General features: G+C 39.0%; 1 protein-coding gene across 4 annotated transcripts in view; it reads left to right on the top strand.

Annotated features, from left to right (window-relative positions):
• JADE2 (jade family PHD finger 2) overlaps positions 1 to 25,580 on the top strand; it is a 363,485-nt gene that overhangs the window by 82,413 nt on the left and 255,492 nt on the right. For 3 of the 4 annotated variants that reach the window (XM_075209765.1, XM_075209763.1, XM_075209764.1), the window contains 2 exons: positions 16,393 to 16,550; positions 18,149 to 18,286. In XM_075209765.1, the coding sequence (XP_075065866.1) occupies positions 16,393 to 16,550; positions 18,149 to 18,286 (296 nt within the window). The remainder of the gene's footprint in view (positions 1 to 16,392; positions 16,551 to 18,148; positions 18,287 to 25,580) is intronic. The other variant, XM_075209766.1, reaches the window with a different exon arrangement.

The following is a 25,580-nucleotide window of genomic DNA, read 5'->3' as shown; positions in this document are numbered from 1 at the left end:
TTCGTCACTCGTGACTTCATCAGGGGGTGTGATAGATGTCAGACACTATCCATTAAATACCAACGCTGGCCAATCGAATTGCAGTATACAACATATGGCTTAACAGGCGTTTAAAAAACATATAGAAAAAACACACAGCTGTTTGCTTTACATCGCAAAGACAAATAAACCATATTGAACACTACAGCTCTCTGAAGTGTATTCATTGCCTTTTTAAGGTTCAGTGTAGTGTCAATCGGTAAGTATTATAGTCTAGCATTTTAGCAATCAATATTCCATAGTGTCGAGTACCTTACACTATATATCCTAAATAGTAATATCTCTATATCATCCACCCTTTCTGGTAAGATCACAGAACTGTATTACACTTATACTAAAACTCCATAATCTACCTTCTTAGGGTTGAGGTTGTCTATATTCTATATGGTCTCTATATTCTGTGCTTGTCCTCCTAGGATAAAAATAATAATAATCCGTGTTTCATATGATCTCTGTGCATTTTGCTTCCAAAGTATATGATATGTTTCATCAGGATGACAGCCAGGGCTATAATCCTTTACAGCAGAATGAAGTCAATTCTATTGTTTTTTAGACAACCCATTTTCCTGCATGTTGAAAATTGTAACCTCCTTACAGATTATAGCTATATATTCTTCCTTGGGATCCAGGCCTAATTCATATATGTAGACTTAAGTAGGGATGTGCACCGGCCACTTTTCGCATTTTTGGCTTCTGGGTTCTGATTACCTTCAGGTTTTGGGTTCTAATGGGTTTTGCCAAAACACCCCCCTCAAAGTTTTGGGTTCTGATTTTTTTTTTTTTAAAAAGCATAAAAACTGCTAAAGTCCAGATTTTTTTTTTTTCTTTTCACTCCTACGCTATTATTAACCTCAATAGCATTCATTTCCACTCATTTCCAGTCTATTCTGAACACCTCACAATATTGTTTTTAGGCCAAAAGGTTGCATCGAGGTAGCTGGATGACTAAGCTAAGCGACACAAGTGGGCGGCACAAACAGGACAGAGCACCGGACACCACCACTGGACTGAGCAGGACAGAGGACACCACCACACACCCTCCCTCTTCCCTCTCCAATGCCCGAGTGAAGATGGCGGCGGGAAGCGGGGAATAATATGAATCCGGATCTCGCGAGATCCGACGGCGGGATGATGACATTTTGCCTTGTTCTGAGTTTTGCGTCGGGCGGGAATCACCGAACAGTGCTCGGATCCGGGCTCAGATCGGCACTGTTCGGGGGTGTTCGGATTTCAAAAATCCAAACCCGCTCACCCCTAGACTTAAGTGGATTATCCTACAGAAATGATGCAAGTTCACAATCTATGTTTAGACCTAATGGTACTAACGTTCTCATTGTATAGATCCATTTTGATTCCTCAGAGTTTAGACTTCTAACAAAATCCCCTTCTCTCCAGTCTTTTTTGAGTTGTTTGATGGCCGCGAATGTAATTCCAGATGGATCTTACTTATGGGCTTCCCTAAAATGGCTGGACAGGCTGTATGTCTCTACTCCTAGCTTAATATTTTGAATATGTTCTGATATTCTTATTTTCAGCTCTCTAGTGGTCTGCCTGACATATTGCAGACTACACGGACATGTGATCAAATATATGACCCCTATAGATTCACTTGTCATACTCTCCTTAATTTGGAAAACTGTGTTGGTGGTATTTGACATGAACTCTTGTACTGGTTTCATACATTTAATCTTGGCAGTCCTACATGGTAAATAACTATTGCAATAGTGGAACTGTGGTTTTTTTAGTTTCTTTTGGAAGCCAATTTAATTTACTAGTTTGATTTGCGAGGTAAATGGCTTTGTACTAATTTTTGTTTCAAGTTTGCTCTTCTAAAAACAACTTGTGGACGTTTGGGTAACATGGTAGATAATACCTCATCTTTTAATAACAGATACCAATGTTTACTTAGATTTTTTTTTTTGGAATTGTGGAGCCGAGCTCGAGTATTGTGTTATAAATTAAAGATTTTGCGAGTTATATGGAGTCTTTCTTTTTGTCCAAATAGACAAGAAGTTCCTCCCTACATGCCTTACTTGTTTTATCCATTACTTCAGCTGTTCCCAAAGTGTGCGCCGCAGCTCCCAGGGGTGCTGCGGCGCTGTCACTGGTGTGCCGCGGGAAAGCCAGAAAAAAACCAAAACATAAACTTGCCAATCCGTGCAGCCCGGCGCCGCGCGGATTGGTAAGTTTTTATGTTTTGTTTTTATTTTTTCCTGGCTGGCCACGGAAGGGGGGGACAGAGTGACAGGGAGCGTGACAGAGGGCAGAGGAGAGGGGACAGAGGCCAGAGGAGGGGGCAGCGTGATAGAGGGCAGAGGAGTGGGACAGGGGGACAGAGGAGAGAGGAGGGGGGCAGCATGAGAGGGGGCAGAGTGACTGGATGCAGAGGGGGCATTTTTGCATACAACTAAATAAGTATTTATATCCTGACCTAAATACTTATTACATTTTTTTGACCCAACTACGTCTAAAACAGGACTGCTCAGTAATTATTTTGGAGGGGTGCCTTGAAAAAATGATGGAGACTCTAAGGGTGCCGCAAACTGCAAAAGTTTAGGAACCACTGCATTACTTGATGATTTTTGGATCATATCCCTTTTTCCTCAAATCTAGATTTCAAAATTTCACTTTGATTTTTAAAAGTGTCTATATTAGAACAGTTTCTTCTCAAATGGGTCCACCTCTGCTCTGCTTCCTTTATCAGTTGGAGTGCCACAAGGCTCAGTCCTAGGTCCTCTGCTATTCTCTATCTACACCACTTCTCTTGGAAAACTAATAAGTTCCTTTGGATTTCAGTATCATCTCTATGCGGATGATACACAAATGTATCTATCCTCTCCTGATCTTTCACCATCTGTGTTGTCTCGCGTTACTGACTGTCTTTTTCTGCCATTTCATCTTGGATGTCTTCTCGCCAACTCAAACTCAATCTTTCAAAAACTGAACTAATAATATTCCCACCCAAAAACAGAAGCTTCCTGCCTGACATTTCTATTTCTGTTGATAACATGACCATAAATCCCACCCCGTAAGCTCGTTGCCTAGGTGTAATCCTTGATTCACAACTGTCATTTATTCCCCACATCAACTCTATATCTAAATCATGTTACATACACCTAAAGAACATTTCCAGAATACGCACATATCTGACACAAGACACCGCAAAAACATTAATTCATGCACTCATCATCTCCCGCATCGACTATTGCAATTCCCTCCTTACTGGTCTTCCCAAAGTCAGACTTGAACCCCTACAATCTATTTTGCACGCAGCGGCTAGATTATTTTCCTTACTAACCGTTATTCCTCTGCTGAGCCACTCTGTCAGTCTGTACATTGGCTGCCTGTATATGTACGAATCCAATATAAAATTCTTCTACTAACATACAAGGCCATCAACAAAATTGCACCGACATACATCTCCTCACTTATCTCAAAATATCTCCCTACTCGACACCTCCGTTCTGCACAAGATCTACGTCTCTCCTCCACTCTCATCACATCCTCCCATTCTCGGTTACGGGATTTTTTTCCGAGCTGCACCCAATTTGTGGAATTCCCTCCCATGCACAATAAGACTTTCCTCTAGTCTTCAAACCTTCAAGCGTTCACTGAAAACCCACCTCTTCAGACAAGGTTATGATATTCCTCAACCACCATCTTAATTTCCCTAGATTACCCTATTACCATCCTCTACACTGCTAACGCAAGACATCAACCTTCTGACAAACATTGCAACACACACAGCCCACTCAATACTTTTACCTTTGCGTTCTAGCTGGTCCATTGTGCAATATGATGTAGCACATGCCCTTGTGTTTCTAACTCCCATTGTCCTATAGATTGTAAGCTTGCGAGCAGGGTTCTCCTACCTCTCTGTCTGTATGTATTACCTAGTATTGTCTTATCACTGTTTGTTCCCAATTGTAAAGCGCTACGGAATTTGCTGGCGCTATATAAATAAATGTTGATGATGATGATGGGTCACCTGTCCTAAATGTTTATTTTGTAACCAATTCTGATGATTACTTGTTATTGAGATGAAGCTATTAGTCTAGAGGTTTAAAATAAGTTTTAGTTTCAATGACGTTATTCTCTATTGTGATTTCCAAATCAAGAAACATGGCATGATCTTTACTGTTGACTGTGGAAAATTCCAAATTATAACTATTAATTTTCATACCTGTGATGAACTGTGAAAGAGATTCCTCATCCCCTCTCCATACAAATAGAATGTCGTTAATGAATCTCCGCCAGAGGACCAAGTTCGCAGCCAGAGATGGAATTTCCTCCCACCTACTCATAAAGAGATTGGCATAAATGGGTGCGCAGTTGGTCACCATAGCGGTCCCTCGTATTTGCAGATAGTGCATGTCTTCAAACCAGAAATGGTTATGAGTAAGAGTGAACCAGATGCTTTCAATGATGAAGTCAATCTGGTCCAGTATAAGCTCTCCTTCCTCCTCCAGAAATGATGTAACACTCTCAGTACCCTATGTGTGGTCTATGCATGTAGAGTGCTTTAACATCGCTGGTAACTATATGGTAGTGACTTTCCCAGGTGACTTCATTCAATAATAAAATAAAGATAAAAAGTGGAAGAACGTTTCAGACTTGTATGTTTGTAAATCTACAGGAAACTGAAAATAAATATGAACATAGAGAAATAAAACTTGACTAATAGATTTTAATAGACACTCCTAAACATTGTTATTATACCCCTCTTGTGTTTTATCCCTTCCTTTTGTGCCCAGTCCCATACCCCTCTTTTTTTAGCATGAATAAATATAACATAAACCAAAAGTACAGCAAACCCAAACCTGTCAAAAATGGTCCAGTTTCTGTGTGCCATTGCACAGCCTGTTCCAACTGACATCAACAATGGTTTTTGGAAGCTTTTGAATGACATGACCCAAGATGAAATTTTATTCACAATTAAAAATGACAGATGCATCATGCAGAGGGGGCAACATCTCTACAACTGGGTCACATCAGATGTCGGCAAACATGAGTACATCCATTAGAATCTTCCAGACATAGGAAAGCTACTGCTACACGCCTGAAGCCTTTATCAGTTTTCTGATGCTCCATATGCATATGCCTTTTTTACTCAGGAAAGTGGGTCTAAAAATCCTGATATACTGTATTATGCTAAGCTTCAAATGTATTTTGCTACTCTTTCAGAAGTTAAACAAGTGAAAAAAAGATAAAAAAACACGGAATTGGATCAATTCGCAGATTTCCTTGGGTGCAATATTACCACAGCCTCCCAGAAGGTACTCTCCAACTTGCCACGATCAGCAAATGTTTAATGACTCTTGAGAAGGGAAGATTAGCTGAATTAAAAGGCAAGAATTAGGAAGACATGAACATTGATCCAAACTATAGGTTTGAAATCTCAAATTCGAGATATGGTTTCGATTTTTGCCTCTTATATTGGTTAATTGTATTTACATTCTTCTTTAGAACTGGTTTAGCTACAAAGTGATGAGTCAGGGAAGTCAATCCCCTGAACCAGAGAGGCAACTGGTCATGCATTCGGTCCACACTTTCTGTTCAGAAGAGAGATCATGTAAGGATCTGACAACACAGGACTAAAGCACAGGTGTCCAAAAGCGGTGGTTGTCATCAAAACGAAGACGGAAATTCCGACACTAGGTACACCGATATGTTCATCATGACTGACCTAATTTCTGACTGTCAGCAGATTAGACATCTTGAAATACTGACATAGACTAAAGACATTCTGCCAAACACACATACTGAGAGTGAGCTTTATGTCACTTTTAAGGGTGATCAATCCATTCATGCTATTGAGGGGGCAATACAAATAAAACATTTGCACTTCTTCATCACCAAAACACAATTTTGCAGAAAGCTACAATGTTGTAGGGCAGCACGGTGGCTAAGTGATTAGCACTTCTGCCTCACAGCACTGGAGTCATGAGTTCAATTCCCGACCATGGCCTTATCTGTGCGGAGTTTGTATGTACTCCATATATTTGCTGGGATTTCCTCCGGGTGCTCCGGTTTTCGTCCCACACTCCAAAAACAGACTGGTAGGTTAATTGGCTGCTATCAAAATTGACCCTAGTCTCTCTGTCTGTCTGTGTGTGCATGTTAAGGAATTTAGACTGTAAGCTTCAATGGGGCAGGGACTGATGTGAGTGAGTTCTCTGTACAGCGCTGCGGAATCAGTGGCGCTATATAAATAAATGATGATGTTGAAACGTAAAATAACAAAAACAAACTGAAAAAAAACAAGTGTGATTGCTGCCACTATAACTAATAAACAAGAAAGGTTGGGGATGAAGGGTGTATGTGAATACTGTGGCAGAATTGAATTGTTAGCTGAAATCTCCAGCTCACAAGAAGATAAGTTAGGAACTCCTTAAGGCATTATCCAACTTGCATCAATATACATCCTTGTACTAGTGCTTCTAAATGCTAGCAAAAGCATGTTGACGGGTATGGGAAGAAGAAAACATCTCGAACAATAACCTGTACGCTGATAACATCATATTGTGGTGCAGATACATAGATGATATTCTTTGTATCTGGAAGGGTTCCCAGTGGGACTTCACTGCCTTTGTTCAATATGTCAACACTAACCACCTAAATGTGAATTTTACTGCACATTCAAGCCAAAACGGAATTGAGATTTTAGATCTTGAGATATATTTTGAAAAAGAAGTACTGAAGAACAAAACTTTCACAAAGTAGTAGATTGCAACACGTACATTCTGGCCTCAAGCATCAATCATGATACCTGGCTGAAAAAACATTTCCAAAGGCCAATTTAGGAGATTGAGGAGGAAGTGTACTGATACTGGAATTTTTAAGGACCAGGCAGAATGTCTGAAGGGGAGGTTCATAGAAAGGAATTATGATACCGAGATAGTTGAAAAGGCCTATCAGGAAACACTCCCTCTATAGAGAGACATTACTTACATCAGTAGACAAGTGAGAAGAAACAAATAAGAACAAAGATTGCTCCCAACTTGCATTTATCACTCAGTTTGGTAGCAACTCCAAAGAAATAGAAAGTATTTGGCACAGTCGTTGGCCAATCTTACTAAAAGATGAAAAACTTGCAAACATTCTTCCCCATAAACCAAAAATTGTATATAAAAAAGCCAAGAATTTGAGGAATGAGCTTGTTCCCAGTTTTATACAACCAGCCATGCATTACACACCAGAGACCTGGCTGTATGGAAGAAAACCTGGGTTCTATCACTGTAACCGTTGCCAAGCATGTAAACTCACTAGGGAAAATAACACCAAACCCATTGATATGGGTCACATACCACAGGCAAGGAATTTTCGATGAGAGACAGAATTTCCTGCGACACTGTAGGAATTCTTTACATACTCGAGTACCCATGTGGGCTATACAGTATGTGAGCCACACAGTCAAGAGCCTACATACACGTATCAATGAACATTTGAGGAATATCCCAATACAATTAGACACGCACAGTGTCTCTCACCAGTTTTCTAAGCTCCACAACCATGCCCCCTCCTTACATGGAGATAAGGAAGGTCACAAAACATTGGAGAGGGGGTAACTATGTTAGTGCAAAATCTAGGGAAGAGGCAAGGCGGATTTATAACTTGGGTACTTTGTCCCCAAGAGGTCTAAACCTGAATTTCGATCTGGGCACTTTCCTAGAGAATCATAACTGAATAAGCCTTATATTTAGAAATTGACTTCTATCTCAGAGTATAAATGATTTTTTTCTACTTACTCTAGTGTATCTAGGTATATGGACATATCCATACCTCCTCTAATCTCCCTCTACCTGGCTCTATATCATTTCATTTTATATTATGGTAATTATTCATACTACCTATCTATTCATATCACAAGATTACGGGCATTCTAAACTCTTTGTATGCCATACCAGTTGTGCCCTTTACATTATGAACTATATCGTTCTTTACTAGGTTGTTTTTTTCCATGAATAACAAGGATTACCTATGTTATTTCTAGTTTGCGCCCAGAACTACGTCTCTATCTGATTGTCCAATCACCGCACTATAATGGGCGGTCTTATTGCACTATAAGAACATGTCTTTTTTCAGGTCATCATTTATCCCTGAGGAAGCCCTTGTACATATCGGGCGAAACGCGTTTGGTAACACCTTCTGAACATTTCTACATCATCACTGCTATTTTCATCATTCACTCATGCATGATCCTATACTGCATCTATTTGTGACTCGTACATACCGCTTGCCCGGTTGGAGTGGCGAGATAAAATCTGAGACCTATACACTAGCTCTGCGCATGCGTGGCTATCCGGGCTCACTGAATAGACAAACTTCCATGGCAGATCCCACGCAGCTCCTGTGTGCTGAAGGGGAGTAAGGAGCTACAAGGATTTCACATTTTGCCCTGCAAGAGAAGTTAGTCCTAGCTATATTTAGCGGAACGTTTAGCGATATTGGATTTGGATTACTATTAAGGAACTGTACTTCTCTCCTTTGGACTAGGACTCGCTTTTTTCCTTACTGCATCCTGTTAGGGAGCAACACAATAGGACTAATTTGTGTTTTATTCCAATCGCCTTTATTTACACACACATGCATGTGTTTTAGCTGATACAGGACTCCTTAGTTGGATTCCTCATTTCCTTTATTGATTGTGCACATATATCATTCTAGTATACCAGTCGTGTTCTGGCCAGAACTTTCTGTTTGATTTTCTTTACTATTAAATGTACTTCTTTTATTCACTTTATTACATTGTTGCTCCTGGGAATTGCATGGGAATGTTTGTGATTCATGCTTCATTTACATATGTTCACCGCAAAGGCACACATTTGTGTCAGTTGAGTTTCCAGCTCTCCCAAGTATCGTTAACCACCGCATGTCAAACCTATTTGCATTTGATATGCGGTGTCACTGCCATTTAATACAACGCTAGTTGGTAAGGGTACTAAATGTATTCTTTATTTTTCCAACAAAACACATCAGGTAACATAATGAAAAGAAATTGCAAATTTTTGTCATGATCAATTGAAGGATATTTTTTTAAAGATTAACAAAATGTTGCAATATTACAATCAATATTTATAAGATTGCATATATTATTCAAAATGAGAATTATACATTTAATGGCAAGTTCACATAGGTGTCTTTCAATATAAAGTCAGAATATAATCTGTTTGACAGATTAAACTTAGTTCACACAGAATTAAAAAATGCAAACCCATACTGGCAGGGTTAATTAACTGCTTGAGGAAATAAAGTAAAAGAAGAAAACAAAACAAACACTAAATAAATTAACTAAGCTTTAAACATCCTGCAATTAAAAAATACTTAAAAAAGCAGTTAAAGTGCTACATAAATATTGTTAAAAATAATAATGCGACGCAATCAGACCTGACCTCCTGGAACCGCCTTATTATTTCGTGGCTGGGCAGGATCATAGCTGTCAAAATGAACATACTCCCCAAATGGCTGTACCTCTTCCAAACCCTTCCGGTAGCTGTCCCTGCCTCTTTCCTTGCCAACATCCAGAAGGCCCTCACCCGCTTTATTTGGAACCATAGACCTCCTAGAGTCTCATCCAATATCTTAAAACGACCAATCCCTGGAGGAGGAAGAGGCCTTCCCGACATCAAATTATACTAGGCATCCCACCTTTCGCAAATCGTTGCCTCCTACGCTCCCTCTGGCTCCACTGCATGGCTTGATATAGAATCGGCCCATCTAACCCTGCCCGATCTCTCCTCTCTCTGGGGCGTATCTCCCACCCGTCGCCCCCCTGCTGTTAGAGCACTGCCTTCTATCAAATTTGATGCTATGCTCTGGGATTCCAACTCCTTCCAACTAAAACTTTCAACTGCAATATCTCCTTTAACCCCCATCTGGCATAACCCGGTGTTCCCTCCCGGATCTGCCTCTACAACCCACCGTAACTGGTCTCGTACAGGGCTTAAATTTCCAGTAGATTTTTCCAAACAGGGCCGCTGGCTTTCGCTAGCGGATCTCCAACACCAATCCCCGTCCCAAATCCTCAGCCCCTTTGAATTCTTCCAAATTAATCATTTCTTGCGATCCCTGCCACCAACCTATGTTCTTAGGGACCTTACACCATTTGAATCTCCCTTGGACAAGGGCATGATTTCTCAAATATATAGCATTCTTCTCACTTCTGCCCTTCCCTCTCCAAACCCTCATGAAGACGAGTGGGAAAAGGACCTTGGTCCTCCCCCGGATGAAGAGGCTTGGGAGGACATGAGACTGGGGATAGCTAAATGCTCTATATCAACTAAACTCAAGGAAACCTCTTACAAAATTTATTACCGTTGGTATTACACTCCCACAAGACTCCATAGAATGTTTCCCTCTTCCTCGCCCTGCTGTTGGCGGGACTGTGGCCAAAGGGGTACGATGTTTCATATTTGGTGGTCTTGCCCGATTATCACCACCTTCTGGGAGTCAGTCCATAGTTTCCTAAATACCCTTTCTGAAGCCCCTATCCCGAAAGATCCCTGGATATTTCTTTTATGTTACCCTCCCCAAGACCTGGACAAATTCTCCAAGAAATTAACTGCCCACATCCTGACAGCAGCCAAATCACTCATAGCCCTTAATTGGAAAAAGACCTCACCTCCATCCCTTTTGGCTCTCAAGAAGCAGATTTGGCACGTGGCCGCTATGGAGGAGATTACGTACTACCTCCACGATAGAGGCCACGTCTTCAGTCAAGTCTGGGCTCCATGGCTAGCCGTGGAACACACCTTCCCCCCTCAACGCTCCACGTCCTCCGACCTGACCCATGTGCGATAACCCTAACTCTTCCCGACACATATCTCCCCCTCTGCTACAGGCTCAACACACCCTAGTTATCCTCTAAATACTTACAGTGCTTATCTTTGTGGTCCTACCCCCCTCACCCCTCCCCCACAATCCATTTTGTTCCTACACCCATTTTATATTACTCTTTAAAAATGTAAAAACCGGTCATTTTTGTCTAAAGGTTTCCTAATATGCGATACACCACAATAACTGTTGTGATTTTACTGTGCATGCTACACAGTGTTATCGTTTTGCTGTCTGTATTTTCTTGATTGACCACTGAAAATAAAAAATTTATAAAAAAAATAAATAATAATAATGCGAATCTTAAATTGAAAAGAATATGCCCACACTCAGGCTCGCCTGCATTTTTTAGGAGACTACTTAAGGTCTGTTGTTTGCGTCTCTCCTTACCAGAACAAATCTGAGTGACACTGGTACAATAGTACTTTGCTTACTAATGCTAAAAATGATGTTCTGTCCTTCCAACCTAAAAAAAGGGTAATTTAATTGTGGTTTATAAAATCACCTTCTTGTCACATTTTGGTCTCCATAGTAGTGAAAATGTGCCCTTGAAGTTGGATTTCCAGTTGAAATGTTTTGATAAACAATGAACTGATATATTCCATACTTGCCAACTCTCCCGGAATGTCCGGGAGACTCCCGAAATTTGGGTCGGTCTCACGGACTCCCGGGAGAGCTGGCAAGTATCCCGCATCCGGGAATTACCTTCCCGAAATGACGTGATTTGTGGTGAATCACGTCATTTTGGACCCGCCCCCGCGACAAACCAGCATTTCCGGGACGGGGCCAAAATGACACGTTTGTCGCGCCCCGCTCCCTCCTGCCCTCCAGTCACGCCCATCTCCTGGAAAAGACTTGCCAAAAGTTGGTAAGTAGGATATATTCAGATTTGTACTGGCAAAAACAACAATGTTGTTTTTTTTTTCCAATTCTAAACAGTTTCATTTCTATAGCTTTTGCCTAACTTTCTACCAACCTAAGAATCTGTGCTGTGGTTTGGTCCCATCTGTGCATTTACAACCATATGTTTTATTAATCGGAAAACATTCACACCAGACAACAATTTTGTCGAAACTGCTATCTAGCAGATATCTGTATATATCCACAGCTAGGAAGTAAAAGCAGAACCATCTCTTTTCTTTAGAACAGTCTTTCTCAGACAACAGTCCTTACAACAGACAGTATACATAATGACATATATAGTCAGTATATATGTGTATATATATTATACAGGTTGTCAAGGTGTTTTGTTTTTAATCCAAAAAACTGTTCTAATAAGACCTAAAATTCTTTTTAAATTCTCGTTGACATATGCCATATAATAGGATTAGTGGGTAAAATACATAATCATTGTTATTTAGACCCATAGATAAGAAAGAGTTAGAAAGTTGTCTTTGCAGATTTGTTTTTGTACTTGGCAGTAGTCAGGCAGATTCTAGATTCTTCTACTCACAAACACTTTGCACGCTAGATCGACCTTTATGGCCAGAGAACCCTTGTGACAAACCAACATTGCGCCCTCTATCTAAAACTACTTTCTTTCATCTGTACAACATCATTAATCCGGAATTTTATGAGTAAACAAGTTTATTTTTCTTTCTTAATCTGACTATAAAAAAAAATTGCCTAAAGCTGATCATTCTTGTGATGCTGCTATGCAGATATAGGATTTGAATTGTGAATTAGACAAATGTTTTTCAAGATTGAAACATTGACATTTTTCCCATGCATTAAAATCCAATTATAGTATCATAAGTGTTCTATACATTTCTTTTAAAGACAATGACATTATAATTCATGTGCTAATGTGGTACAGTCTCAAATACAAAGTTTTAATGTGTGCTTTAAGCAGGTTGAGTCATGCAAAACATTTTGTTGTGGTATTTAGAAAAAAAAATTATATACGTGTATATAATGTACAGACACCAAGTTTACTGCAGAAATCAATGATTTGGTAAAAAAACCAAAACCTAATCTCTTTTTAATTTTGAAAAAAACAAACATGGCAGATAGCTGCAATGGAGAGAATTACCTATTGAGACAGGGGCCAGGTATATGGACAGATATGGACCTCTTGACTCTTCATAGAGAGCAGGTCTCAGCCCTTCTCTAACCCTTTATCCTACTATCTGGGTCCATGTGCGATGAGGGGATGTACCTTCCGTAATCCACACTAATCCACTAGGCCAGCACAGTGGCCTAGTGGTTAGCACTTCTGCCTCACAGCACTGGGGTCATGACTTCGATTCCCGACCATGGCCTTATCTGTGTGGAGTTTGTATGTTCTCCCTGTGTTTGTATGGGTTTCCTCCGGGTGCTCAGGTTTCCTCCCACACTCCAAAAACATACTGGTAGGTTAACTGGCTGCTATAAAAAACAAAAAAAAATATTGACCCTATTCTCTGTGTGTGTGTGTGTGTGTTAGGGAATTTAGACTGTAAATTGACCCTAGTCTCTCCCTCGCTGTCTGTCTGTCTCCCTCTCTGTCTGTGTGTGTGTGTGTGTCTATATTAGGGAATTTAGACTGTAAGCTCCAATGGGGCAGGGACTTATGTGAATGTGTTCTCTGTACAGTGCTGCGTAAATAGTGGCGCCATATAAATAACTGATGATAATAATAATAATCCTATCCCCTGACCGACGTATATCACTCCCCTGAAAACCCAATCAATACTTCTGTTAGGCACCGTCTATCTCCCCCCCCCCCCCCCTTACACATAAACCCTAATACCGTACAAGTTCATACTGTTCTTGGTATATCTCATAGTATATGATTGTGTTTGTATTTTTAACCAACCAAAATAAAGAATTATAAAAAAATATAGTTCCATGATGGAAAGCGCAATTGCCAATAAAAGCAAAACACACCTATTACGAGGATTATTTCAACAAATATATAGCATTGTGGTTATTGTAGAAAATAGGATTGCAATCAAAGAGTTCTTCCCAATTAAAAACTTATTTTTCACAGAGGTGAATGGGTATGCTATTGTTCAGCTTGTTTTCTATTTAAGATCATGCTCCCTGTAAAGTATATTGGAAGTTGATGTGGATTTCCACTGGGTATATAAAAGCACACGGCTATATAAATGATATAAGTCTTGAAACTTACAGAAGTCTTATTTTGAAGAAAAAAAATTGGTGTAAGCAGTGTTTGTGCTGTGGTTAGTGCTTGCAAAGTACCTTTATGTACAGGCACTGTATTTACTTTAGAAATCAATGTCTGTGATTACATCTGTTCAACACACGCAGAACCAAAGAATAGACGTCAGTGTGCACGTATCCTAGTATTGTCAAAACAGTGAAATACAGCACTGTTTACTGCATAAATTAGCTTTCTGAACTCTCCACATACCTATTAGGTTACTTTATATTGCTGTCCTACAGCTAGTGACTTTTGTTAAAACTTTAGCATAATGTGCTGGCCTGATAACATTAGCCTCATGCTGCTGTCTCACCATGCCACTCACAGCCTGTTTTGACCTTTTATTTAACCCTGCTGCTTCAGCACCAGACTATCCTTTCATAGAATCATTTTTTACAAGTTCAGTGCAAACATATGGATTCCTAATTTACACCCTAATAGCTTGCATTTGGAAACAAAGGAAATCCACTAGCGGTACCGTTTATCAGCCGGTGTAATAAAGTATGCAGTGCCATTGATTTAATTGCTTCCTATATATAGATCTCTCCAGCTCTGGTGAGAGTAAGTCTTCTAGTTAATTTACTTAAGTTGACATCACTAATATGTGAGCAAGGAAGAATGAGCAATGTCATGGTGTGACACCAGGGCTTTTATTAATGTGGCTTTTATAGAGCTCAGAGAGTCTTGATAGAAAGTCACTGTGACTCATCCTGTTGAACAATCAGCTGTTGAGCTCAGTTCAGATAGCACTGGTCATGGTTTGCAGTAACAGAACCCACAGAGGAGCAATGCAGATATATAACAATGGTATTATTTGTTATGAAAGACAGCCTTTTACTGTAACTCATGATATAGACATATTACAAAACGAACTGGCTTTTTTTTTTTTTTTGTTTACCTAAATTTCAAGCTTGGAGATAAAAAGTTAATGTAAAAGCAAACTGCATAAATGTACTTATTTTGAAATACTAAAGAATCCATGCTGTACAATTTAATAAACACAAAACTATTTTGATGGATGCATCATTGAAAGTCTTTACTTCTTTTATTAAGTGATTTGTGTTATTAGCTGTGTTGTAGTTTGACGTGTTTCTCTTTTTGTAATTTGTTTTAGTGATGTCTGTGTCTGTATAATGTTGTACTGAGCATGGGCAGAGACATATATTTTGTATGCACTTTTAATGTGCTTTCATGAGTTCATTTAAAGTAAAAGGCCCTCAGGGCTTGGGGTTACAAAAAGGGGTAAAAGGCCCTTGCTCCTGGGGAGCAATTAACTTTAATGGGTTTGAACTATATTACCTATCACTCTGCATAGCTTTGAATAGGAGCGTGTCTATACTGAGGCAACCTGAAGCAGCTGTTTCAGACAGACTGGCAACACAATATAGTTAAAAAAAAAAGAAGCAATTTTTCTCTATGGAAAGGTCTACATTAATGTTTTCTACTGTTTTCATATTGGTTTATCTGTTTTTTTTTACAGTGTGCAGTAGTGTATACACATTTTTGTTCAAAACAAAATCAAACACAATCCATTGTAAAAAAAAAAATCTTCATAAATGCACATTTTGCCAAGACTAAAACTTGGATTTTCTATAGGTCTCCAACTGGAATGTTACATTTTTAGTACAAAAATTACAAGCATTTTGGAGCCTCTTAATTAAGCTAAGGAGGGCATGAACAATTCCTACCTATTTGAATGTATTGAGAAATTATTTGAGGTCAAGTGATGGTTTCTGGTTAAAGGTTACCATTGAAATGAAGAATTGGTGCACCACAGAAGAAAAAGGGGTATCCGTTTATACTCTCACACTAGCTTTTTAAAATAATACTCTTGACGGCTAGTTTTCCTGACAATTCACATATTTAATACCACATTAACATGCATCGTTAGTCCAGTTATAATGTTATAATGTAGAAAGTTGAGTATGGTAGTATTTGGTGAGGAAGATTTTATTAGAATTATTATCTTTAATTAATAAGTCGCCACAAAAATCTACATTCAACCAAATCAAATGATCCCATAGATTGTAAGCTTGCCAGCAGGATTCTCTTACACCTCTGTCTGTATGTATTACCCAGTATTGTTTTATTAATGTTTGTTCCTAATTGTAAAGCGCCACGGAATTTGCTGGCGCTATATAAATAAATGATGATGATGTAATGTGCTTTGGTACGATAAAACATGATCGTGAGAGCGTACACACTATTCCAATATCTGACCAAATGGTCGTTTATCATGTGACCTGCACGATAACTGCATGAATTTTTTGTAGTGTATACCTTGCTTAATTGTATATTGTAACTGCATTGTCAAGTGAAGGCTTGGCTTGCATTCTTTAGCATAGTCTTGAAAGGTATTTCGTTATTTCTTGCAGGTTTTTCGCACTGATTTGATAACTGCTATGAAAATCCCAGATTCCTACCAGTTTGGTCCAGATGACTTCTATATTTTGGCTGATCCTTGGAGGCAAGAATGGGAGAAAGGTGTCCAAGTACCAGCAGGCTTAGAAGCAATACCTCAACCAGAGGTCAGGTAGGTGAAATATTGTATATGTTTCTTTAAAATAATCATAGATTAAAAATAATGGATTAGCAGAAATTATCTGTTGTTTGTTCTTAAATGGCTTTGTATATTTTACTTTAAACTGCCTATGACCCAATAACTACAGTTACCTTCGAGGAGAACAATTATGAATCATTACATTTAATATGCTGTGAGCCTTCACACATGCATTTTTATTGGCCCTTATTAAATATTATAGAGTACTCAAATCATACCAGCCTTCTTTAATTATTCCAATTTATGTCAGCTGCTTCAGTCTACTTTTGCTGTTGTAGAAATCTACCAGAATTATCTGAGAAAAGACTTCATAGGTCACAATTTCTAGTATACCTCTAGAGAGGGATCCTTTCTCCTGTCTGGGTGTTAGTACAAGCGTTAAGAATGCACAAAAACTATTTTTGTTAGATATTAGGAGAAATATGTTTAGAAAACAATATGCAGCAATTAATTTTGTCACAGTGTTTACAGCATATTTAACTTAAATTGTATGGTATTTCTAACATGAACATATTACTTCTGGTCCTCAAATATTCTATGATGACAGTGGGACAAATTCTTATACCTGTCAGTTAGTAGTAATGACTGCCCACAAGAATGTTCCCCCCAATGTACAATTTGGACAAATCGGATTTTCTTGTGTTTTCCGGAAAGCTGCTAATAAAGTATGCAGTTAGTACTTGTCCATGCAGACTGTTGTATTGACACCTTCATCTTTCATTTTCTAACATAGAATTATACCTGGGGAGTTTAACTGTGCCATATGCTTAGCTAATGTGAAATTAATTACAAGTATAGTGTTTTTATTTGCTTGTTTAATGTGTTTGTGGAACAAAACAATAGCATAAGCAATTTGCTGGAGACTTTGATTTAAGCCTTGGTAACAACTCAACCTTACGTTATTTTATTACCCTATCCAGGCTTGGCTAACCTTTGGCACTCCAGGTGTTGTGAAACTACAAGTCCCAACATACCCTTCCAGCAATAAGATGCTATATATTGGCAAAGCATGCTGGGGCTTGTAGTTTCATAACACCTGGAGTGCCACAGGTTAGCCAAGCCTGTATGCCAAAGACTGGATGGGCAGGAAACTTCCCAAAAGTCGCATGGACAACAAGTATGTATGTAAAATGAGATACACTGTTATTGCAGGCAGTTTACAACTCTTATATGGTTGTATCTGAGTAGATATGCTTGAATGAAATGCATCATTTATATACAAATTATTTGTCATACTTTTTGCATATATTGAGATGCTTACAGTGTTAGATATAAATGCTATAAGTGTTCAACAACAATGAGGGCATGTTTAGAAAATTCTTTTGTAAATTCACTCACAGTCTGAGTCATCATCTAAATATGAGGATAATTGGTTGTCCATTAAGATCTCTCAGCAACAATTGTAAAACTACCACTTAAAGAAAACAAAGAGATCTCTACTGTGGTGTATGTTATTCTAATGAACATAAACAAAACTATTACAATACATGGAAATACATTTATTATGAGCAGTGTTTGTATTGATGCGTAAAGGCATCAAGTTTGTGTTCATTGACAACTTTTTGTTTCAGGCGGGAAGGGTATGGGGACGAGATTGCATCATTAAGTCCCACCTCGCCCGGGATCCAGGAGGATGCCTGCTCTTCCGGGTGTCCAGGAGGGCTCACCGAAATTCAGGCGCTACCCAGACATTCTGGGAGAGTAGGCGGGTATGCACAAATAGCTGTTTTATGTCTTTCACACTACAAGTATATTTGTGAGAAATTGGGTCCATTTCACGTGATGAAAAGCAACCAGTTAGAGAGCCAGTGGGGTTGTGAAATTACTGCTCAGTTATAAACTTGTTGGCAGTACTGAAACATAGAATTTGTGCTTCTTATTTTATTTACACATCTGTAATTTGAATTAAAATTGTTTATAGTAGTAAGGGCACTTAAGGAAAAAAGTTTGATTTAAAATTAGTTTTCACATTTTATTTTTTGATATTATGGAATCAAACTGGATTTATTCAGGAATGCTGAATAAATAATTTGTATAGAGTACATTGTAACTAAAAAGAGCAATTCTGAAGCTTTTTTTAATTATAAATAATAGAAGATAATTGATGACAAGTATTCACCCCTTGTTTTAAAACTTGGTAGAAGCCCCTTTTGCTGCAATTACAGCTGTGAGACAATTTGGGTTACTGTCTTCCCGTTTGGCACTGCAATTTTCACACCTTCCTCTTGCAATACTGCTGGAATTTAATCAGGTTGCATAGGGATCGTTGGGTAATTGAGTTTTTTTAAATCTGTTTACAAATTCTTGATTGGCTTAAGGATTGGCTTTGACTGGATCACTTAAGTATATTCATTTTTTTTTTCATTACGCCAGTCCAATGTGGCTGTTGCTGTCTGGTTACTGCCATAGTATTAGGATCCCACCTATGAATAAGAAAGTACATTGATTCACTGGAATGCCACTTTCTATAGAAGCTTTTCTGGAATAATTACATCTATTACACAACCCACCAAGAAGGAAGTTCCAATTAAATCTTGAACTGAGACTCACAAAGCTTTCATTTTCATTTCACTTCAGCACCACTTTTTTTCCATCCTGATCCTAAACAACCATTCATTGTGCAAGGTGCCTCTGACTCTTCTGTTGGGGCAGTCCTCTTTCACCAAGTGGGGGAGAAAATGATATTGCATCCTTGTGTTTATTTGTCTCTCCAAACTGCATGGGGCACAGTCTTGAGGGTTATGCTCATCCAGTAAACATCCTTACTAATCACAGCCTTGGAATTTGTAGGTGCCTCTAAACAATTGTCCCCCAGACAGGCCAGATGGACTTTGTTCTTTTCTCACTTCATTAGCTGATTCCTATTGTTCATTCTATGCAGGCCAGTTCAATAGGTCTTCCCTTCAGGATCCTACAAAGATGTCTGACATAATCCTCACTCTGAGTCCCATGCGAAGTAGAATGAAGCATTGGCACTTGCTGTGTAGATGCAGGTCCAGTGTAATACAAGTGCTAATTGGAGACTTCAGATCCTACACTGTTAGTAATATTGATTTGGATGTATGTATATTAGGCTTTCTGCGTTTCGCTACTTAACCGTGGCTTTTCCAAGCAGTAACTACTTCACAATTGGGTGAGATCCAACAGGTGTCATTTACAATTTTCAGAGTTATTTTATCTGTCATATTCCTCAGCTGTATCCTTTATAATAAATTTGTTTTGATTACCCGAGGAGAGAGGAGCATAACTCAGAAGGAATCCATGGGTATATACAGGTGGACTGGCCACTCACCTTGTCTCGTCACTGTTATATTTACATCTCAAAATCTTGGATATACATGAGACTTCTGTAAATACCATCTTTTGATACACTCTGGATACATGGCAAGAGACTTTTTCATCTTCTGTTTTCTCTATACGATTGGGAAATTGTGTGTGTTTTTATAATATTTACATACATCTTGTATGGTTTTTATTTTGTTGTATTATTGTGTTAGTTTGAGAATTTTAATAAATATTTAAATTCTGATTTAGATAATTACATCAGATTCTGTCCTACGGCGCCCTTATTTGTTTTGCATCTTATGTTGCATCTCTCCATCCCTGCCTAAGATTCAAACAGTTGTCAATTGTGATTGTAAACTAAAAGCAAAATCTGACAGCTGCTTAGACCATCCAATCAGTTTCGGTGCAAATTCTATTGGCAACTTTTTTGAATTGAAGGTAAATGAGGGGGGTGTGGGGTAAGGCACCTATTTCTCTCCCTGCCTCTACCCCACCCCAGACTTCTACCCTGGGGGTCAGGCTCTAGGAATATTTTGAAATGACATACTACTTTATGCAAATCTGTATTTCAATAAGTAGCCTCTCACCTTTTTAATGATGAAATAAATGAGTGCCAAAATAAGCGACTTTCTCATGTTACTAGAATCCTTATCTGTGATTTTTCTCACATGACCAGAACCCTTATGCATTCTCTTTATCTTCCACCTTGACTACTGCAACTTCCTGCTATCTGGCCTTTCCCTGTACAATCTGTGCTGAATGCACTGGCAAGACTGATTTTTCTCTCTTAATTCTCTACATCCACTGCACTGTTCTGCAAATCCTAACACTGGCTCCTCATTATCACCAGAATTTAATTCAAGCTACTCACCCTCACCTTCAAAGCTTTCATCAACTCCTCCCCTTAATACATCACTGACCGTTTCATGAGATATATTCCCTCTTGCCTTCTTAGATTTGCCTCTGACCTGCACTTGTCTCCTCTCTGATAAACACCTCTTCCCCATGCTTCCAAGACTTCTCCCGTGCTGCTCCCCATTTGTGGAACTCTTCTACGTTTGACCAGACTCTCTCCCAACCTTCAATCTTTCAAGTACTGTCTCAAACATACATCTTTTCACAGTAGCTAATCCTACCGCCACCTCATACTACTTCCTCAGCATATTATTCCAGCTACAGTCCCATCTAGCCCTCTAGAGACCCACTAGCTCCAATTGTATCAGCATTGCCCTCTCCTTACAGAATCCTACAATTTTAAATGCATGGAACACATTTTTCTTTGGTATCTTCATTTTAAATGAAATGGTAAACTCTTGAAGTAAACCAGTACCTTAAAGTAGTTCATCCCAGAAGACAGCGAGTAATGTAGGCCACACATGAAACAGTACTGGCAGAATTCTAAGAATGACCCTGTGTGTGCCCTGAAAAGTAGTTCCAATTGAGAAATGTTGATTATGCCCAATAAACCATTTGGTAGATTACCTTTGTTCTGTGGGCATGTGGTCATTTGCCGACCACGATACAGGCTGTTTTGTGATGCAACATAATGTGATCTGGCACCTTGACCTGAGCTGTGAATCTGTGCAATTTGGCCGCCCTCCTTGTGTTACATTCCAATAAAAGTAGCAGTTATTCTCTAATCTTCTAACGGATTGTCTTCATGTTAGATTTATTTCTTTATTTTTTAGAGGTGAGGGAGGTAAGTAGAACTGTAACTAACGTTTCATAAAAAATGATAACTTGCAAATGCAAGAAAATAATTTTTTAAAAAAGAGGTAACTTCTGTGGGAAGTGCTGTCCCGATTTGGAGTGGGCCCGGAATTTATAAAATGGGTTAGACTTTTGTATTCACATCCAGTGGCGCGGATCTGTGTCAATGGGCATCTTTCTCAACAATTTCAATTAGAGCGGGGTACTAGACAGGGATGCCCGTTGTCTCCGGCACTGTTTGCATTAGCAATAGAGCCGCTGGCCTGTAAGATCCGGCATGATAGAGAAACTGTGGGACTTAGATCAGAGCACAGAGAGGATAAGGTGGCATTATATGCAGATGATATGCTGCTATTCCTTTCAGATCATGACACTTCCCTAAGACATTTACTGCGGGTGGTTGATGGATTTGTTTTTTTTTCCGGCCTAAAAATTAATTGGGATAAATCTAGCGTGTTCCCTCTGGGATGGGAATGTCCCGTGACAATGCTAGAAGGCCTGCAGTTAAAATGGGCATCGAAATTCAAATACTTGGGAATATGGATCTCTAATACCCCCGCTGAATATGTAGAACTTAATTTGTGGCCCCAGATCAAATACCTTAAAGAAGAGACTCTTGTGTGGAGGAAGCTCCCGCTTTCTGTCTCCGGCAGGATAAATTTAATTAAGATGGTGGTGCAGCCAAAGTTTTTGTATATACTCCAGCAGTCACCTGTATATATCCCACCCTCCATTTTCCGATGCATTGATAGCTATTTGACTTCATTGGTTTGGGGAGGGGGAAGGGCTAAGGTCAAGCTCAGCTCGCTGTACAGATCCAGATCTTCTGGTGGACTTGCACTCCCTAACTTGAAACTATACTATTTTGCCTCTCAGTTGGTCCACCTTAGGGCATGGGTTTCGGACCCAAATAACCATGAGCTACATTGGGTGTTGGTACACCAATTTAATTCTAATCACACTACCTTACAGTCACTGCTGGCGGGGCGGCTTGGCATGAGGGCTCCTCCGCTCCTGATCCAGGCAGTTAAGATTTGGACAATCAGTAATAAAATAATGAAACAGACTGACATTGATCCATGTACTCCTATCTGGGGGGCAAAGAAATTTGAGGAGTTGAATAAAGTGAAGGGGGCCAGGCAGTGGACTCGGTTGGGTGTGGTGGCGGTAGGTCAGCTTTATGACACAAATGTACTTAAATCCTTCGAACAGTTGGTTGGGGAATTCTCTGTACCCAGAACAATGTTTTATTCTTACCTTCAATTACGACACGCCCTAAACACACAATTTAAAGGGAAGACACTGGTGATTGGGGTGGCTCCACTGAGGAAACAATTACAGGCCTTGGGTTATAGGGGTCTGATTTCTCAAATGTACTCATGTCTTTTGTATGAATCCACTGTAGATGATTTGAATGGTTTGAGGAATCAGTGGGAAATAGATATTGGCCCTTTATCCGACAAGGAGTGGGGAATGGTTAAAGACAGTACTAAAGGTTATACTTCATTATTAAAATTTCAACAAATACAGGTGTTTATCCTACACAGGGCTTACTTTACCCCTATTAGACTGGCAAAATTTCGTCCGGATGTTACCCCTAACTGTCCGAAATGCAATTCGGTTAATGCTAACCTTTGGCACCTTCTATGGTAGTGTCCATGTATACGAATCTTCTGGCGTAGGATCGGGCGATGTATTCAGGATACTGGAATTGAAGTGTCTCTTAGTTCACCGGCCACTTGTCTCTTTGGGCTCCGTTTGAAGGGGAAAGTTAATAAACTGACAAAAATGTACATTTCACAGTTATTGATGTTGGCTAAGGTCTGTATAGCGAGGCTGTGGTTGGCCCCTACAAGTCCAACGGTTAAAAATTGGAATGCACTGGTTAATACCTCCATAAGGCACAAGAGATTTGTCTATACTAGCAGACAGGCTCTGAAGAAATTTGAGAGTATATGGTACAGATGGTTAGAGTCTCTATTTTATCCTGTGTCATCTAGTTCGAATGTTCTGAGTACTTAAATGTATGGCTTCCGCAGCTCTTATATTATGTATCTAAGTCCATGTGGTAAATCCCTGCATGTGTAACATACCTATGTATGAGCATTTACGATGTATGATCCTGAATGAGTATAGCACATTTACTGTTATTATGCCTCACTGAAATCTTGTAAATTACGTCATTTAATTCTGATATGTATGCTATTGTTTTTTCTTTTCTTTTTGTTGTTTGGTATATTTGTATCTTGAAAAATTCCAATAAAAATACTGGGTAAAAAAAAGAGGTAACACAAAAAGATACCGATTAGAGCTAACCCTCCTATTCGCCTCCCAGCTGCCATGTGTTGAATGTAGCATTTTGAGCTTTGCTTGGTAGCCTGCAATACTGATCCAAAGCAAGCAGTCAGGAGGGACCAGCCAAAAATCACCAGGAAAAGGGGTAAGCTGCTCCAGGTGCTGGTGAAGGATTCTGATGGTGGCAGCGATTACTCTCTACAACTAATGCACAGTTGGCACTTGCAGTCGGTTACTGTCTGATGGCCGACTGGCACAAATAAGAATGGACAATTGCGGCAGGTTCCTAATGATAAAGGAAACACCAAGACAAGAAGTAAAATCACAAATAAACTGTAGAGATAACAGAATGTTGCAGAGTAAGTCCATCCTGTCAGGGGTTAACAATCCTTTTTCTTTCCAGACTCTCACCATGCATTTGGTGATGACAATCTTAATTCACATTTTGGTTAAAGGCATTTAAAGTTCCTCGCCCTACCTGGTCTCCTTTCAGTTGACCACAGACAGGTAGATGGCAATCATCTGCCAACATGGCCATAAATGACCTGACTTTTTCAATCAGGCTTTTTTTTTTTGTTTTTTTTGTTTTGTTTTTTTAATACAGCTTATCACATTTGTTTTTGAAACGTATGTGCTGCTAGCTACCAAATAAATGTTGCCAGCAATATATTAATGTGTGTATGCCAAGAGTTTAATTGACTGCTGTCCCTCCAGCCCCAGAATTAATATGTATGTAGTTTAAGTTAGATTATGTGGGAATGATTGTTAGTTGCAACAATATTTATTATATAAGGATAACATTTGGAAAGGAGTATTTAGTACAGGATATTTTCCTTTGGTGTAGATCTATGCAAGTGTATAAATAATGTTTCTTGGCTCCTGTGTAGCATTAATAAATACATTTGAGAGCAATGTGCTACTTTCACGATTAAAAAAAGTTATTTAGAAAATGTGCGGTGGCTTGCGATTTGCAATTACAGGATTGTGCTGCTGTTATATTAATGCTGACAAATAAGGCTTATACCACTGGATGTAATCTTGTCAACTCTCATAGCTCTCTGTTTGCCATTTATAAGTAGTCAAAAAAAAGGCATAAAAAAACTAACTACTAACAGTATCGGATCCCACAGCTGCTGTTCAGTAAGCATAAATCACCTTATATATCACAAGTCAAGCACTCATTGACTATTGTGGTGTTTTCAGTATAATGTCAATATCTTAATATATAATGTCTTGTATTGGACTATCACTATGTGGCAGACTAAAATGAATGCATCAAATCTATTAGTTTATTGAATATTAAGCTAAAACACAGCAAAATCATAAAACCACAATTGTTCTTATTTAAAACAACAACCTTACTTCTTATCAAATAATATCTTCATATACATACAAATGAATGTTAATAGCAAAACAGGATTAGGATTGACATATTAACAATACATGACCTTAATATATCAGAGAAAACCAATTACACCCACGATTACTATCTGCACCAATGAGGATACTACCAACACGGCAGACACATCCTTTTCAGTATATAGTGAACAAAGTCTAGAATATGAAAAATTAGAAATACAATCATTTGAAGTTGGTTGGCTCTATGACCTCACAACACATTTGGAGTCATGTGGTGGTCATGCCACCAATCCTAATACACCCAAAGATACATTTGATGAGCAAGGACTCCCTAATAGGGATCAAGATAGGACA

The sequence above is a fragment of the Mixophyes fleayi genome, chromosome 4 (genome assembly GCF_038048845.1).
Source record: "Mixophyes fleayi isolate aMixFle1 chromosome 4, aMixFle1.hap1, whole genome shotgun sequence".
In the NCBI taxonomy this organism is placed as follows: Eukaryota; Metazoa; Chordata; class Amphibia; order Anura; family Limnodynastidae; genus Mixophyes; species Mixophyes fleayi.
This window is presented reverse-complemented; position numbering and strand designations above follow the sequence as displayed.